We start from the raw sequence: 19,376 nt of genomic DNA on the forward strand, positions 1-19,376 counted from the left end.
TATTATTTATACATATATCATCCACGGTCAACTATCTTCTAATCATTATTACAAAATTATAAAGAGGTAGCTGGAGAGTGGTGAACTCACGGACAGCCCTGGTATTTGGTATAGAACTTATATCATTCAAATTTAGATTCTTTATTTCTAGAGAAAATTATTACCAATTGGAATGGGAGAAGAACTTGCATTTTTTCTACAATATTTCTAAATTTTGTGAATAAAAAAAATATTCATATAAGAATTCCAAAACCAGCTAAAACCATTTTTCAGATTATTAATTTTTTCTAAACAGTTTTGATATTATATTATAATACGGTGAAAAATTTTTTTTTTTTAAAAAAACTAGTTATATCATATGGCATCATGGTTTTTGAAGAAATTATTTTATCTTGAGGTAATCTAGTACCAAAACTGTTAATTTGAAAGAAAAAAAAATTGTAAATAGACTCGGCTTGTTTTATTATAATTATACGACTAAATTAGTAATATAAGTCATCTATAACAAGTTAAGAATATGATAAAAACTACAAATACAGAAAAGGGAGGCCCATTTGTGTAGAATATTCGTCCCATAGATCAGTGGCTCCCACCCGGTGGTATGCAGACCATGAGTGGGCTACGAGAGCCTTGGGATGGATCTCGGAAGGGTTCTGCAACATATATTTTGTGAGAAATTATTGTTAGATCTGTTTCATTGTTTAACTTTTCTGAAATTTGAGTATAAGTTGGAAGGTTCTAACAGGCAAAAGCACTTTTGAGCGACCCAATTTTCATAAATTTTTATGAGAGAATAGGGGCTTGATATCTTGATATGTATGGTTGAATATTTGCCTTAGTGGTCTGCAGACTTTTTTGGGTAGGGAACCATTGACATATCCAATAGGGTTTCCTAAGAAATTGGAAAATGCTTAAGATCAGCTGAAAAAATTATTAAGGAATTGAAAAACCATCTTTGTTTCCACTACAGGTAGTCATTTTTTAGCCATTCAATGTATTACTATAAATATATTTCATCAAAGATACCTTAAGCCTTCCATTACTAGAAAAATGATGACTCTGCACAATCATTGAAAGCTGGGAGACTGATGTTTCTAAATTTGTATCAGGATCTCTTATGATGTTAAACTTTTTTACATTTTCTGAATCAAGCTAAAAAAAAAAATATGCTTTATAAGAAAATAGAATAAAGTAAATTAACAAATATATTATACACTTATAAAATAATGTATTAATTAAGCTTTAAATTGACTTAAAATTTTTTTATTTACCATGATCATAATTAGGCAAAATTAATAATAATTAAGTGAATAAAAAAATAAAGATGGTACATCACTCTCAAACAGTTAAACATATACTTAATAACTCCAATAATATTTATAATTTAAAAAATAACTTAGTAAAGATATAGTGTATAACTTTAACTTAATATTACAAGTTAGAATATAAAAGAAAATATGAACTTGAGTGATCAGATAAGCTTTTATATTACCGTTTGACCATTTAGACCCCAAGTAAGATTCGCTGCTGGGCGGGAATCTTTTGAGGTGCACTCAGCTTTAAGGGTTTCACCAATTCTGTATTTTATCTTCGACATCAGTACTTCTGGAAGAGTGGTAGGGATGACTGTGAACATAAAATATATTTATTAATTTCAAAAATAAAATAAATAATTTATTTTTTAATAATTACAATAAAGACTTAGCAAACCCTAAATTTCAGAATTTAGAAAGGAACATTATTTTTGAACCTCTTTGGTCTAGAATCAAAGTAGGTTACTATTTCTGATGAGCACTATATAGGAATACGTACTGGAATCTTGCTTGAAAATCATCAAAAAATAAATGAAGATTAAATTGTCAAATGATAAGACAAAGGAGTTTTGAAGGAATGAGTTCAGAACTTTGTTCATACAAAGCAAAGTGTGCTTAAATGTCTTCTCAGGAAAATAGAACCTATTGAAGTTTCTACCAGAGTGTGAGTTATGAGATAAATTTAGATAAAGAATAATCTATACAAGTTGGTGAATACAAGCTTCACTAAGTAAGCAATACTTAAACTTAACAATCCTGTTATGCAACTTTTAAAAATCTACAGAGCTTCATCACAAGCCTGAAATTCCTTTAAAATGAGACTTCTGCGAAGCCTGAAGGAGTGTCCATAAAAGATCAAAGTGGTACTAAATGGCAAAGGATCTACCATAATTCATAATACTAATAATTTTAAAAGAGTTGTACATAAGTTTAGAATTAAAGAAGTTGCTAGAAAAAAAGTGTAGTACACATTCCAAGTTTTCGTAATACTGTGAAAAATATCAGAAAATCCAAAATTCTAACTTATGTAAGATAATTTTTCATCTATTTCCTAAAGTGTTACAACACATTAGCACGATATTGCCAATAAAAAAATAATTTTCAAATGATTTAATACAAGTTTGATTGTTGAGCTACCTATTTTTGGCCAAAAAGTAATTGTTAAATTTCCTTTAGAAAAACAATTTATCTAAAAACAAAATCATTAAAATTTTTTTTTTTATTTGACCTTTAGTGAAAGACAATAAATATTAGTTGTAACAAAAATTAACAATAACTATTGAGAATACTAATGATAAAGAGAGTTTCATTACTTGCTTCATTAATTACTTTCATTACACTTGAAAAATTATTTTTTTGCAACAAAATAGCACATGAAAGATCAAACTCCGCCGGGATGAAGTAACTCCTTTTGGTGACAAACCCTTCAATATTACTGGTACTGGTATTGATAATAATGAGGGTAACGTATCTGGCAAGTGGGCCTATTGATCCTTTGTTGCCAACCCCAAGACATATTCTAGGATTCTATCAGAGCCTAGAAGCTTATATCTTAGTAATGCTCACTGGCCATAATCTGCTATATAATGTAGAACAGTTTCTGGGGCATATCCATATAGGTAACAGGTTGCATCACAAACTACTCCACAAATCTTAAGATGTCTTTTAAGTCTGCAATGATTTGTAAGAACTCCTAGAAAGTTCTAGAAGTATAGGGTTTCCTTCAATAATATGTTTTAAATTTTTATTTTGTTATAAATCTGATCCTAAATTTTTTACTTATACTAAAATATTAAATTTTTTCATGATGAGGTGTAGATAGTTGATCGTAGATTAATGCTTGAAGAAGTTTGTCGGGGGGTGCGGTCAGCAAAGAACAAGATAAATAAACAAAACCATGTTTATTTATGTTGTTCTTTGCTGACCGCACCCCCCGACAAACTTCTTCAAGCATTAAATTTTTTCATTACTTTTTTCTATAAATATTTCTGAAACTATAAATGTTTTTAGTAAGTAAAGTTTAAGCAGTTTCTAATGATCCATTTGATAATGGATATAAAAAAATAGTTAATTGAAAATTTAACAGTTCTTTTGGCACTAAATTTTATTTTATTTATTTATTTTTTTTTTTAAAAGATTTATGAGCCACACAGTTGTGGGCAATAGGTAATAGTGATGAATGATCTCATACATACTAAAATAAAAAAAAAAAAATAATAATAATAATAAAAAAAAAACTCTCTTAAAATATATACAAACAAAAGAATAGACAAGATGAACATAATCAAACTATCTGTATGAAAAATAAATAAGTAAAATAACATAATGATAAAATAATATATACAATATTTACACAATCGACCTGAGGATCCCTGAGCCCACCCTATCCCCCACGTGTGAGGGGTAGAGCAGAGCTCAAAAGATCCCAGCGCATCCCTCTTGCCGCATCACTGATAATGAGCCAGTGGAGGCTGAGCAAGTGCGCTAAAGCCACAAACACTCAACTTGAGTGGAGAATCTGACCATTACCAGAACTCCAATTGTCCATTTTTATTTTAATAAGTCTCTTGGTTTGGCACTAAATAAAAAAGATGAATAAATTTAAGGTAATTACTAACTTAAAATTCAACAGATTCTTTGCTATACTCTCGATTGTTGCTACACCCTTCTACAAGTAGTTATAACTTGGTTCAAGTATTTATAGGTTTTATTATTGGTAACTATATATGAAAAAGTGGTGCCTTCTAGTAAATACAGACCTACAACAAGCCACAGGGCCATCTGTCAAACCTAATGGAAACTACCATCAAGTACTAATACTCAACTAATTCAACAGAGCAATTTTAACTCTTTCCCTTTAAGAGAAAAAGGGACTGAGCATGGTAGAGGAAGAAGCAGTTTAGAGATTGGCACACAGTGGGCTTAAAGAAACAACCAAGTAGAAACTACATCCAAGAACTAAAATTCATATTCAACTAGAAGCCTGGCACTCCAGCCCCATTTTGAAAACAATTTTGTTGCCCTCTACAATCCAGTTTCAACTTTTCAACAAGTCAACTCATCTCTCCAATCAATTCTTATTTCCCATATCAAAATTCATTAACATATTAATGTGTATTATATATTTTTGGCTATCCCTTCCAACTAGTTTTTTTTTTTTAATTTTTAATATATTGATTAAAAATTTATCATTATTCTTTTAATTCTTCATTCTCCTTCTGATTGGGTGTATTTAAATCAGATCCTCTCACTTCTCCTTGCATAAGAAGTAGGGAAGTTCTCAGGTGCATACAGTTAGACAAAATGCTTGGTCCACAAATCTTAGCTTTTAAAAATAAAACTTGACTTCAGTCAATTATCGATTATCTTTAATTTAATATTTACAACTGAATATTTTACTTCTTTCAATAATTTTTCTAAACTCTAAAACATATTTTTTGAAAAAATTGCTTGACTCTTACCAACGACGTTCATGTCACCAGAATAAAGGGCAGTTCGAAACGAGGGAGCATCAGCAGATACTTCACAGCTATATCTTCCTTTTAAAGCTTTCGTTACTTTCTTCAAGTACAAGTGTGTTGCATTACTTCTGGATTTCTATAACACAAATTCATATATCTTATTTTTTAAAAAATTCATATCGAACAATATTGTAATAAATTAATAACCAATCTTTGGCTATTTCTTCATTTTAACAGTACTAAAAATGTATTTTATTTGAATTTTTCATAACCAAATAAGCTATATATAACAATATTTGATACAAAAGGTTTAGAGGCCAAGGGGTAAAATGACAATTTTGCAAACAAGATGTTTTATTTATATTTATGTAAGAATGTATCGATGATGAACAGATATTTAAAGAAAAAATCTTATTCACAACATTGTCACTTATATCTCTTGGCCTCTAATCTACTTCTGCAATTATTTTCTTACTTAAAATAATTATGTTCTTAGCTTATTTTAAATCCCAATACTTATTTCCTTAAATTGTTTATTTATTAAATTTCAGCCAAGCACAAATTCATTTTAGAATTATTATGTTTAAACATTTCAAATATTACACAGAAAATAAGGCAACTATTCAATTCAACTATTTTGAAAATTTGGTGCAGACTTTAATTACTGAAATAATTACATAATTAACTAACTATTATCTCAAAACTTCATGAAACTTTTGTATTTATTTTGCTCTATTTTATATTTTATAAACTAATTTGTTGTAATAACTTTATAACATACTTAGTGATGATTTATATTTAGTGTACATGAAGAGCTATAGATCAAAATGCAATTTGTCAGTTTCTTGACAAAACTCATTTAGTACCGAAATTAAGAGTTTTGTTCCTCAAGGAATGGTAATTTGAAAAAGTTTAGATGATAGTGCTTCTTATCGACTTTGAAGTTTGTTCTTTAATGCGCAAAATTAATTTTTTCTGGATCTAAATGAATTTAGTCTGAAATGGACAAAATGTATTTTGATCTGGAGCTCTTATCTGGACTTATTTTCTGTAAAGTATGTGTTCAAAATCATGTATTTAACCTTTAACTGATGAAATAGAGTCCAAAACCCTAATAATAGTTCTAAGCGGACATAAAAAAATTGAAATAATCATATATTTATTACTAAATATAATATTTTTGGGTTGCTAAATGGCTTATTGATATAAATATAGATAAAGATACAGTTTTGGAAAAGTAATATTTATTTTTAATGATTTAATATTTTATATCAAGACTGACCAGGAGCTCTAAGATTTATTTAAGGAACCAGATATGGTTCTATGAAGCTCCGTTGATTGACACTGGGCTGGAACACTACTCGGATGGCTAAGAATGAGCTACCTCACACAGAAAATAATGACAGTGGTAATTCACAGTTCAAAACTGGATGGCAAGGGCACAAGTTAGGAAGAATTGGTAGAGCTTGGTGAAGATCAGACTCTACATCGAGTTGTAGCACCGATTGAATGAATAATTTAACCCATTACAATATATTGTAATTTATGCATTTAAATATTTTATAATCATAAGATTGACTTCGGTTGTTGTGCTGTGTTAATTATTAGGCGAACTTCATGACAATCTTGTTTCTACAAGGGTGTTACTCTGTCCATTTTAGATCAGATTGAACCAGTGCAGTATAAACTGTGATAATTCAGTGGGGGTAAATCTAAGAATGCTGCTGGAGTAAATTTTAGACGATTACCGAGATAACAGAAAGCTAAATGTGATTTGAAAGATTCTGATATTGTACAAATATGGAAGGTGTAATAAAACTGCCCCAGATTTTCCCCAAAACTGATGTTTTTTATTAATTTTGATATAAATTTAATCTCAACAGATTTATAAATGAAGGATCTTAATTTATGTTAATTTTTCAATGTAATAGTGAAATATAATGTTTAATTTTTTTTCAACTAATAAGGTTTTATTATGCGATTTAAATTTATAAATGCCGTCTCATTTTTATCAATTTAATATAAACCAGCTTTTAATAATTTAATCATGTACCTGCAAACACGATGTTACATTTAAAAAAATAAAATAAAAATGAGATACAATACATTTTTTTTATTTAGAAACTAATTTAATATGGTAAAACCTTTCATTCACTTAGTATTCCAGACTATAATTTCCATAGGATAAAAGTTTTTTGATCAATGATACCTGCAATTACGATCTATCAAAATTATAACTTAAAAAAAAAAAGTCTCATTTTAGCACAACTTGACCGTAGCAATTTTCCTAGTCTGATATGATTCACAAAAGGCATTTTTTTTTTTTTTTATTAAGTCATTTTCCGTTAATTTAATAACAACTATTGGAGACCAACAGACCCTGCCTTGCTATCAGAGTTCAGATTTTTCTTAATTTTTTTTTAATCAGATATTTAAACATTGGGTAAAACGTATTATTTTCTATGTTTAAGTTAAAACAGAGGAAAGATACATTGGGTTGGAAGAGAAAATATGAGAAAAAGGAAAAAAAAAATTAATAAAGTATAAAAAGAAGGGAAAAATAATAAAAGAACCAAAGCGATAAAACAAAAAAAAAGTCATATTTTATTATTATATATTGCTTACTCGATATGACTATATTTTGTAAGATTTAAAATTTGTCTTAATAGATTTATGTAAGTATGCTGTGTATATAGCAACCCAATAAAGTTGGACAGCACAATTTTTTTAAGAATACAGTTTCTCTCTCCATCAAAAAAAAAGAAATGTTAACTAGAACTTCCAAATCTGGTTTTAATAACACTGCCAAAATTGTTTATATTTCTAAAAAGATGAAACTTCTATGTTTCCAATATAATCCATATAAAAAAAAGATATCTGGTTTTTCTATTTTTCAATAAAAAAAAAAAAAACTATTCATATCGTTTCAATATCTTTAATCTTTTACAACTCCAATGTTTCGGCCATTCTCAAGGATATCCTGATTATAATATCGCAGCTTCAAATAAAGTTATTAAAATGTTATAAGCTATTATACCTTTGTCAAATACATAACTTAGTCCTTTTAAACCTATTTTTATCCACTGCTTCACTTATCATGATTTTTTTTTCCTTGACGTTCATGAGGTGATTAATAAGAATATTATTGATAGTGTGAATATAAAATAAACTATAAGCAAAATAGTGGATCAAAATAGGTTAAAATGTCTAAGTTATATTTTTTACAAAGGCAACAGAGCCTAAAATAACTTAATAATTTTATTTGAAGCTGTGATATTATAATTATCCTTGAGAACAACTAAAACGTTATAAGAGAATAAACATGATGAGACTATATGGATACTTTTTTTTTATTATTATAATTGAAAAACTAGCCAGCCTCGAACAAGAAATTATATCATATTTGTGCATTTCCTATTTTTAAAAACATTAAGCAACTAGATTGTGTGTGTTTCTCTATTATATAAAACATTGTCCATCATGTAAGTCAAATTATAATAAAAGTTAATTAATTAAATTTGTTCATTAGTTTCAGTCATTTGTATTTGATAAAAAGTTTATTGGTATTGAAACTATTTAAGTGAGTTAAAATAAGACACAATTCAAGCTTAAAAACTTTGGTCAATTTTAACTTGAATAAATTAGAAACCTCTTACTTAACCAGTTAGGTAATCGAAGTTAACCTCTATTATTCAAACTGTAACATATAAAGTGATGTAACTTTCAAATTAAACAATGAAAGAATGAAGAGGACAAGGCTCCTAACAAAAATCAAGGCAATAGAGAAAAACTAAGATGTGATCTATGTTTTTTTTATACAGATAGGGTTTTGTAAAGAACAAAACAAACTTTTATACTTCCATTTAGGTATATTCATTTATTGTCATGTTAAGATAACATACATTTTAACTGAGAATAAATTAATTGTTACCTAAAAAATAAGTTCACACCAAATATAAGTTCATATATCCTAAGAATCTACAAAGCTTTAAACTATAAAAAGTTTTATTTACAATGAATTATTTACAATTAATTATAACAGTCATAAATATTATAGGAAAAAGAAAGAGATCTGGAGTGAAGTAAGTGGCCAAAAATTCGTTCCTGGCTACTTAAAGTTGGTCGACGATATTGCACATCATTTCGTCTAATATCACATATGGATCAGTTTCGGTCGTATCGTGATTAGATTTTCCCATATTTTCGTATGATTCAGTAGGAACCATCAACTTGGAATCGAAATCAGAAGTATCAGGGAGAGTCTGAAGAGCTTGCTGAAGCATTTCAAAAACCTAAAACAAAATTTGAACAAAGTTTTAACAATTTAAATAACAATAACTGTGATAAGACAACCATTAGTATTGCAAGATCGAAATTAGCAATGACAAATTTTAGATACTTTTCAACTAGTTTTAATCAATTGTACTTCTAATTTTTAACAACTTTATTGGGACATTATGACCATTATTATTTAATACTCATGAATTCGTGTTCACATAGTTATTTTTTTTCCCTTAGTTTAATATTGTGAGTACAACAACTAGAACAACTAATGCAGTGTGAATAACTCATATTTTTTTTAAGAAACTAGAAGTTATTTAATATTATGAATTGATTACAACCTGTACCTTTCAATTTACTTTTTGAATATTTAAGAAAAACAGGATTCATAAACCTATGACTATAACATAATGTATTTACACTACTTGGTGTAATGATACTTTCATGATAGACTTTTAAAAATAACTTTCTAGTCAACTTGATGTCAAGAACTAGAATTACTAATAAGATCGGTAAGAATATGGATATGTAGAGAACAAAAATTAGTAATTGAATTGTTTTAACTGTTTCTTTTAATAAATAAAACAATTGAAAAATGCAGGCGACTAAATTATGAAAATAATATATAATGAAACATAAGTGTTTACTATTGCTTTTCTATAGAGAAATGAAATGTTATATTGAGGTATTGGATATATATCATTTCTGTCTTTTTTCTCTGAGGGGCTTATTTATCACCGAGAGAAAATGTAAAAATCTGCATGACAAATTTAGGTTCCCTGTAATAGATAATCCTTGTAATAATTAATTGGGCTTCATAGGTAATATCGGTTAGAGAAGGCTTTAATTGCATTTACCGTGAATTAGAGAAACAACTTCAAATTTATAATTTACTGTTAAAAGTTGTCAACAGAATAACTATGTCACAATACTTGAGCCCAAATTTTAAAAACCAAAGGCCCTGACATTAATTAGGAAGATAAACAACTTTGTTGTAAGTGGTTTTAAAAAGAAAACAACGTTGATAGTTAAAAACTTGTCAAAAAAAGTGAATGACCGAAAATTTAAACAAAGGCTCAAATTTATTTAATTTTAATAGTCTTACTTTATACTAGGAAAATAAATATGAATTTAAACTGTTTACCTTATCTAAATGTTTCTGAAAACGTTGAGCGATTTCGATCCTTTGTCTTTTCTGCAAATCCATCATAACACGAAGAGTTTCTCTCGCTTGATGTGGTCGAAATTCATTAAGGAGATGGTGAATATGAATGAACAGTAAACTCAAATCTTCCACTTTTTCTGCTCTTCGAGGTGATTCAGGGCATTTTACAAGTAGATCTAATAAATCTAAGAAATTGACTAACAATGAATGATTCAGTTTTCGCAGTTCTCGTCTCCTGTCAAAATGTTGAGGGTAGAGACGTTTGATACCCTAAAAAAAATAGATGTGGTATAAAGAATAATGAAAGAAGATTTGTAAGTTAAGGCCCATGACATACATAATTATTACCTGAGTTTCCAATGGTCTGATGATGGTATCATCTGCATTAAAAGTGTTTCCAAACATAGAATAACTGTCATGGATTGGCGGTGGTGGACGGGGTGCACGGCCCCTTTTAATATTTTCATCGGTATAGTTGTTTATATATTGAGCTGGTGGAAGAGGTAAAGAGCAAACTTGGCTTCCTTCGCTGGCAGCCATTTGGTAATATTTCGAAAAGTTAATACAGATCTAAAATATTTAAAACTAAAAGGTACAGACTTTAAAACCGATAATTCAAATAGTTCAATAAGGTAACGGTTACAACAAACGCACTGAGATATAAACAAACTTCATCTAACAGAAAGGTTCACTGCGCATGTGTTTTGACATTGAGTTCAATTTGCCGCCGAAAGATGGCAGCTCCGCAGATATTCAGGTTCCCCCTAATATTTAGAACTCCTATTACAAATATTTGTATTTATTTAATTATTTTCCTGATTAAAATTAATAAATGTTTGTAAAATATTAATGAAATAAGAATATTAATGTTAAGGATGAATCCTGCCTAAATTTTAATAAAATAATTTCAATCATAAAACCCTCATTCAGTGTAAAAATAATGGAGAAATATTAAAATCCAACAGATTTCCATGAAAGCAATTGATTGTAAGCATATTTTCAGAAAACAGCAAGTAAGTCTTTCAAGGTTGATTTTTCAAAAATAGTTAATTTTCAATACACATTTGTTAATAAGAAAGTCAATATCCCCATTACTATAAAATTTCCTATTTAGCTGATTACAATATTTATAGTCTGCTTGAAGTTTTTTTTCTAACTTCAAAGATTTAGGTAAATAAGTTATTGAAAATATTAGTTATCTAATAATTGCAATTTCAGGTTGTTATTTGATGTGAAATTTCCATTTTATATGCTATTAATTACTTCAAGAGTTTAACTTGTTCTTGAATTTCTGTCAAAAACAAAATGGCTATTTATTAATTAAGAGGGAATTTGTTTCAAATGTTATCAACTGATTTCTACACTTTCCTTACCTAACGTAAATATTAAATAGAATGGATCAATCTATTTAAGCAGTTAAAAAGGTATTAATTTAGAACAAGTCTTTTTTCACTGAAACAAATTGAATTCATAATCAAAAAAATTTTGACAAGGAACAAAATAATATGAAACTATGAAACAGATAAATAGTAAGTTAATACAAACCTCATATTGTTTGTATTAATGAATTAGTTTTTAAAAAAAAATGAAAAAAGACTATCTATATTATATATTAAAATTAGAAATTTTATACAACTGTTATAGTACTTTTTTACTGATGTAATATAGTTTAATATATGAAATATATATTATATGCAAAATGCAAACTAGTTTAGGGATAGTCTACCATTTAGGGGAAGTTCTCTAAAGTTGTTTGTAAGAACAACACCTATAACTGTTAAAACTAGTGAGTCACAAGCATATACAATTATTAAAAGCATTTGAAGTTAGTACACTTAGTAATTAATTAATTAATGATTTTTTATGAAAATAAATTGTGACAGGAACACAAGGACTTAACACTTTGTTGTCAACAGCTCATATCTGTAATAAGTGGCTAACTCGACATAAAAAAAAAGCTTTCATCACAGAAAAGCTGGGACTAGATTTTAAAAGTTGACTTCTTAATTATGTATGGCACAGCTAAGTAAGAAACTGGTTAAGATGTCACTATTGAAAAATACAAAGTTTATATAAAGTCTTATGTTAATTAACACTTGAAACTGCTGACTTGAAAAGTAATTGTTCCTAACTTAACAAATAATTTAATATTTTGTAAATGAATTATCCTAAGTTTGATTCAGAATATTTTGTGGGATTATTGTTGATTTAGTTTAATAGCTGTGCATAATCTAACCAAGCCTGAATTTAATTTTAATGATTTATTATATCAATAAATTTTATATATATATGATGATTATTTAATAATTTTATTTTTGCTTTAGGTAAGTCATTTCAATAACATTCTTGATTATCATTCTGGCTGTGGAACATAATGGTGTGGTGAGTGTTCAATCTATAAACTGTTTGTATATATGTATATATAGTTGACATAAAGATTTAAATATAAGAACATGGTTAGGGTTGCGGTCAAAGAAAGAACAAATAGTTTTAAACTATTTGTTCTTTTTTTGACCGTAATCCTGACCATCTTCGTATATTTAAATCTTTACGGTCAACTATATATACGTATATATATATAATATAATGCATAACCTATTGAAGCCTTCACTTTGAACAGCCCTGATGAAGCCCTGCAAAGTGGGGCATTAAAATAGTTTTAAACTATTTGTTCTTTTTTTGACCGCAACCCTGACCATCTTCTTATATTATAAACTGTTTGATTTACGACCCATTCTTATAAAAGTTATTTTTGTTTTGCATATTTGTATTATATAGCCTCTCCAATACATTTTTGAAATACCACAGTGTTTTCCAAAGTGTGGTATGTGTACTTCTAGGGGTACAGGAAGAATTTGATAGGGGTACACGCTTCACCAGACTTTACACCTGGTCTTAAGACCAGTTTGCTTTATTCATATTAGAAACATAGAAACATAATTTATTATTTGTTAGTATTGTGTATTTGTGGTTTAGTATGATGTAATCTTATGATAAGTTCATATTTAAATTTAAATACATATTAATATAAAAAAAAAAAAATCATTTAATATAGTTTCTTATCTATTCAGAGCCTAATTTATCTTTCAGTGACAAAAATCTAACTGTCCTCATCTGTCATAGGGACTTCTACTGCTTAGGGTCTAAATTTCTTGATTTCTAGATCAGGTCATTTAAAAATTGAGGGTACCCAGTATTATGATAATTACAGAAGTGGTACACAGATGTCGAAAGTTTGGTAAACACTGGTATACCACATTAAATATCAATTCAATTTTTGGATTTTAGTTTTGACTGCCGTCAAAATAGCCCTGAAGAAGCCCTGCAACGTGGGGCGAAACGTTGGCTCATTAAATTAGTATACCTCTACTATTTGAGTTTTTCTTGACCGCACCCGGACCATATTCCTTTCATCAATTCAATTTTTATTTAATATTTTAAAATTTGGGCCAACCACATATCCAAATACCATGGTTTCAGAGGGAGTAGCAACTATTTGAGCATAACTCAAGCGTGTATTTGGAATGATATTGTATATATTTATTTTTTTTTAATTTTGAAAAATGAACAAGTTTTGCCACTAAATAGTTTTTGTTGGAGTATCTCATCCAGACAAAAGTATTTATATCTTTCCTTAAATTCTTCTCATATTGGATTTATTTCTTTATTGTTTGTTATTTCATAATTTTAAACAATTAACATATGCAAGGTTATGCATGTCAATTAGCTTATTTGGACTCTCTAAAAAATGGATCTGATCTCAGATTTAGTTTAAAAAATAATAAACTAATTATATTCATTAGTAACTAATCCTTTTAATTGAATAAATCACCGTGGTTTTCAGTACATTACCAAACAAACCATTTTTAATTTCCCCTTTAGCATGTATCAATTCAGGATCTTCAACTGTGAAGTACTTGTTTTGAAAATGTAGTAAGCCTATAATATAGTAGAATAAACAATAAAAATATAATTTTTTACATATTTATTTATTAGGTGAAAAAATGGAAAAGTAATTTTAGCTAACATAGGTATAATATTTATTGATTTTTGGATTTAAATACTTTCCTACATGTATTCCTCAGTAATGGGTGACTGAATTATGTTTTAATCAGAAAAACGGTAATTTTACAGACTTAGTTAGATAAGTGTCCTATTTTTCAAGATTTTTTTTTTTAAATTGTAGCTTCCACAATTATATCTGGATTACTAAGATTTTTTTTTAAACCTTCTGTGTTTCTTCTTATGCTATGCTGTAAAAAGGCACATTCCAGTTCCTTTTACTCTAATTTAATTACATTTTAAAAAGTTGTTGTAATATTTTATTTATAATCTTTAAATTTCTTTCTTGAGACTGGCAATTTTTTACTAAATAATTCAAAAACACTATCCAAATTATAGTCTCAAAACATTTATTTCATTCACACGTCCAACGTTTCGGCCAATTCGGCCATCTTCAGGGACAATCTTAAATTACTATGAGACATATCATTTAACCATTTAAAAAAAAAAAAATTAAAAATCACAGTCAAATTATTTCTCACAAGTGAGGTTGTAATAAAAGTGTATAAATAGTGGTAAAAGAGAAATAATTTGACTGTGATTTTTAATGTATTTTTGACATATTAGATATAAATGTTTTGACCTGGGCAGAATAGCCTGTATGGAGTTTTTTTAAAATGGTTAAATGATATGTCTCATAGTAATTTAAGATTGTCCCTGAAGATGGCCGCATTGGCCGAAACGTTGGACGTGTGAATGAAATAAATGTTTTGAGACTATAATTTGGATAGTGTTTTTGAATTATTTAGTAATATTTTATTTTAGCAATATAGTTAGAGCTTTTCCAATTGAATTATTGGATCACCTCACTGGGTGATGGTGTTAATTCTCGATTTGAATCTGAATATCTTAAAAAAATTAAATTATTCTATCATAGGCTAATGATATGTTACCAACATCAGGGGGCCAAGCTAGATAAAATTTTCTTGAATATCTAATTTCTCGAAAGTTTATTTATTTATTTTTAATATTTGTGGTACGTCATAAATTTTGGTTGTTTTCTTCTTTGGTAGAGATATCCTTTTCTTCTCAACATGCCGTTCAGAAATTATTGTAAGCGCCTAAATATTGATTGCGACAAATGGATGAACATGAATGCCCCATGAAGCAATGCTGGTCTAATGATGCATTTATAAATTATAATTTTCAGGCAAAGAGACAAGATTCTTGAACATAGTAAAGTTATTATAAAAATATAGTAAAATGATTTAGTCTGTTTAATTTAGTTCTCATTCATTTTAGTTTTTTATTTGAATCTCCAACAATAGCCTTAGTGCTCTAAAATTTTAATTTTATATTAATGTTTTTTAAAATAATAATAATAATCTTAATCTTAAACACCTTATTGAGACTGGTGAATTTTTTAAAAATTTTTTCCCTGAGGATGGCCAGATTGGCCGAAATGTCGGACTTATAAGAAAAATAAAATGTGCTGAGACTAAAATGGATAGAAATTGAATTATTTATTTTAAAATAATAATAATAATAATGAAAAGAAGGGTTAATAAACCAATAGATTCCATTATGACATATTTGTAATCATTATCTACATATTTCTCCTCTGGACCCCGTCATACTAACTTTATGTTGCACTATTTGTTCTGTACTCTATTAAATCTTCTATATAATATTTAGTTTTTTATTTTGAAAGAAAAAAATTTTAACTTTGGAATAAATGTTTTCACTATAAAGATATATAGTAAGGGACAATATACTAACTCCAAGGACCTGGAATCGAATCCAGCTGGGCAGAAAATCGTTTACCGTTTTAACCCTGTGAGTTCCGGAGCCCTCCAGGGGTCCACCCAGCCTCATAAATTAGGTAATGAACCCCTGAACATTCATGGGTTGTAGTGGTATATATTTTAATTCTTTTTTAATTAAAAAGATATATATATCTATAAGTATCTTTGGAAGAATTTATATTACATTTATTTTGGATAATTTGTAAAAATATTTTCTTCTAGTATCCTTATTCATTTGATTAGGATTTTCCTTATATTGTTTTTATCAACGTTTTGGAGTCATTCTCTTATCTTTAAGACTAATTCCCTGTATTATAAAATATAATACAATGAGCAATCAGGATAAAGTTATTCAAAATATTTCCAAAATTTAATAATTGTATGTGGTATTTATGGTTAATTGTATAATGTTCAAAATATTTAGTTTTGTAAATCTTTGAAAAATACATTAGGAGTTTTATATCAAAAATTAATGTATCCACTTCTCAGAAGTTTTTTTACCACTAAAAATCCAACAGATAAAAATTATTCAGTTTATTCCAAAATATTGTTTTGGTTCCATTTGGCAAACAGGTGTTGAAGATCATTTTTAATTAAAGTTTAATTCATCCGCATGAGATGCACCAATATTATGTTTTCAATAATTATTTTCCAAAAGTTGATACATTGTATCATGATAAAAAAAAAACTCATGTAGATTTTAGAAAATATTTTTCATTAAAAAAAAAAATATTAATTTTAAAAAGCATATTTTCTTAATCCAAGCTTTCCAATTAAGAAGGACAACACTCACTCACAAAAAAAAGTCTTTTAATAAAAAAAAAAAAAAGTTGTTTGAATTTCATACGCTTTGCTCCAATAAAAAAAAGTTACTTAAGCCATAGGATTCCCGGCGATGGCTAGGATTAATTTCAATTCTTGTTGCAAATACATGGCATTGTTGTTCAGAACTAAGTGAAGAGACAATTTTATGCAAATTAGACAATCTCCAGAGCAATCTCTAGAGGTCCATCGGAAAGCTAATCCAGGGTCGTCGGAGGTTGACCTCGTTAAAGCGGGGATTTATCTGGTTTCGAGTCACCAAGAAAATTGGTACACGATACACAAAGGACGTACACATACACTTATGTGTATACTTTGTGTACTCACCGACTTGATTATATCCTATTAAAAGCGTTTTTAATACATCGTTTTGAAATTTCGTGGAACGGTGTCCTTACTGAATAGCTTTTGGAAGTCAATTAACTTAAATGATTATTTTAATATCATTTTAAATTGATTATCTTGGATGTTTATTAGGTATGTAATTGATATTTTGTCTGCATAGTCCAAATCGAATTTTTTTCCATACATTATTTTGACACTGGATTGATACGCTATAAAATTTATAATGATTTTGTTATATTTTCCCTGAAAGATAAGTTCCGAGGATAATTTTTATTATTTTTCGTCTTTTGAGTTTATCCTGGAATTACTTTTTTTATACCTTTTTTAAAATCTAGAAGCTGTTGTATCCTCAGATATATGTTTGATTCATTTTTGCCCAGGCTCCTGATTACGTAATTATTAAACAGCTCCATATTAATGGGGTGTATAAAAAAAAAAAAAAAATGACCGTTTTATCAAATTCATGATTTTAAAGGACTAAATATTTTAATCCTATTTAATACTTAATAATCGCTTCAGAGCATTCTCTAGGCTTGTTTGTCCCATTCGACTTCTTCAAGAAAAGCTTCATTTTAGTTATTTGTTTCAAAGAAGAAACATGGCAGTGTCCTACGAAACCCTCGTAATTTTAAGGCATTACTAGAAAACAGAAATTCACAGCCGCTGAAGCAACTTGTGAAATTATTAAATATGAAGGAGAAGGTGTCCTTGACCAGCGCACTGCAGGGCGTCATTTTGAGAAATTTAGTAGTGGAGCTACGACAATGGAAAAGAAGGGATCTGGGCGACCATTAATGGATATCGATGAGGTTCTGCAGGAAGTTGAGTCGAATCCGTCCACAAGTACTCGCGAACTTGCTACGGAGTGTGGTGTGTCGAAAGATTCTCTTAGTCATCATCTACTCTCCAAAAGGATGGTGAAAAAGAGCAGTACACTGGTCCCTTACGAACTTACTCCTGAGCAAGAGGTTAAAAATTTGGGAAAATTTATTGAAAAAGCCTTCTGGTATGTGATTTTACCGGAAGATTTTTATCTGTGATGAAAAGTGGGGTTACTGGCGAAATCCGAATACCCGTGAGCAATGGCTAGATCGTGGTCAAACTGATATTCTGGTTGCTGAAAGGGGGCAGTTTGAAAAAAATCCATGCTTTTCGTTTTTCGGAATTTTTAAGGTGTTATTCATCACGAATTTGTTCCTCAGGAATGCTCTATGAATTTTAAACTGTAATGTGAACTATTGGAAAGTTTGTTCGCGAATTTGCGTTATACTGATTTGATCAAACGAAAAGGAGTTTTATTCCAACAAGATATTGTTTGTCCTCAAACTGTCCATCGAATCAAAGAAAAGTTTAAAGAACTTCATGTGTTCGAACTCCTGCCTCACCCACCTATAGTCCAGACCTCACACTGCATTATTACTTGTTTCGATCCATGACACATTTCCTTCTAGGGAAAAAAATTGATAATTTTGCGGAAGTTGAAATTGCGGTCCAAGAGTTCTTTGACACCAATCACAAAGAATGGTATCAGCGTGGGATCGAGAAATTGGCTAATGACGGTAGATAACAATGGACTATACTTTTAGCATTCATTGTATGTTATATCAAAGAAATAATAATACAAATATTTGGTTGAAAAACGGTCATTTTTTTTTTTTTTTTTTTTTTTTTTTTACACATCCCATTATTTACATCTATCTCCTTTCCTTTTTTGATATAGAGTGCAGCCCATTTATCGAGGCCCATTTTCATATGAATGTCCTCACTGAAGACACTGTTACGAGAAGGTTTTGCAGAGCATTCTCATCCCTGGCATACAATTAGATGTCATCCATGTGAAACAATGGTTTCAGCGCCAACATGATACGCTTTGTTCGATGACTAACAAAACGATTGAAGGATTTACCGCTAAGCAAAACCAAAGTGGGCTCAAAGAATCACCTTGGAAAATTCCTTTATGATTTATATATTTTCATTGGATAGCGGTGATTTACTACCAAAGATATTCAAAAACACTTTCTATATCTTCAAAAGGCGCTTAATTAAACTCATTATAGTTTTATTTATCTTATAGATAATTAAATATTCTAGAAGCCAATCATGGGGCACAGAACCAAACGCCTTCTATGAAGCTGTCAATGACTAGCAAATCTTTACATCCCTTGGCATTTTCCCTCCCACT

At 28.8% G+C, this 19,376-nt stretch overlaps 2 protein-coding genes across 3 annotated transcripts in view; both read right to left on the bottom strand.

The window, feature by feature from the left end:
* The window catches only part of LOC106692392 (uncharacterized), a gene marked incomplete at its 5' end in the record, with an annotated part of 122,802 nt that overhangs the window by 6,517 nt on the left and 96,909 nt on the right, over positions 1–19,376 (bottom strand). For both annotated transcript variants that reach the window (XM_067047042.1, XM_067047041.1), the window contains 3 exon segments: positions 1,027–1,152; positions 1,493–1,626; positions 4,775–4,910. In XM_067047042.1, coding sequence (XP_066903143.1) covers positions 1,027–1,152; positions 1,493–1,626; positions 4,775–4,910 — 396 coding nt within the window.
* On the bottom strand, positions 8,724–10,901 carry MED7 (mediator complex subunit 7). Its single transcript, XM_014438327.3, has 3 exons — positions 10,569–10,901; positions 10,200–10,490; positions 8,724–9,066 (listed from the first exon to the last, which is right to left on the bottom strand). The coding sequence occupies exons 1-3, from the start codon at positions 10,758–10,760 to the stop codon at positions 8,887–8,889; spliced, it is 663 nt and encodes a 220-aa protein (XP_014293813.1). The 5' UTR covers positions 10,761–10,901; the 3' UTR covers positions 8,724–8,886.

The sequence above is a fragment of the Halyomorpha halys genome, unplaced genomic scaffold, assembly GCF_000696795.3.
Source record: "Halyomorpha halys isolate HHAL.00 unplaced genomic scaffold, Hhal_1.1 Scaffold54.1, whole genome shotgun sequence".
Lineage (NCBI taxonomy): Eukaryota > Metazoa > Arthropoda > Insecta > Hemiptera > Pentatomidae > Halyomorpha > Halyomorpha halys.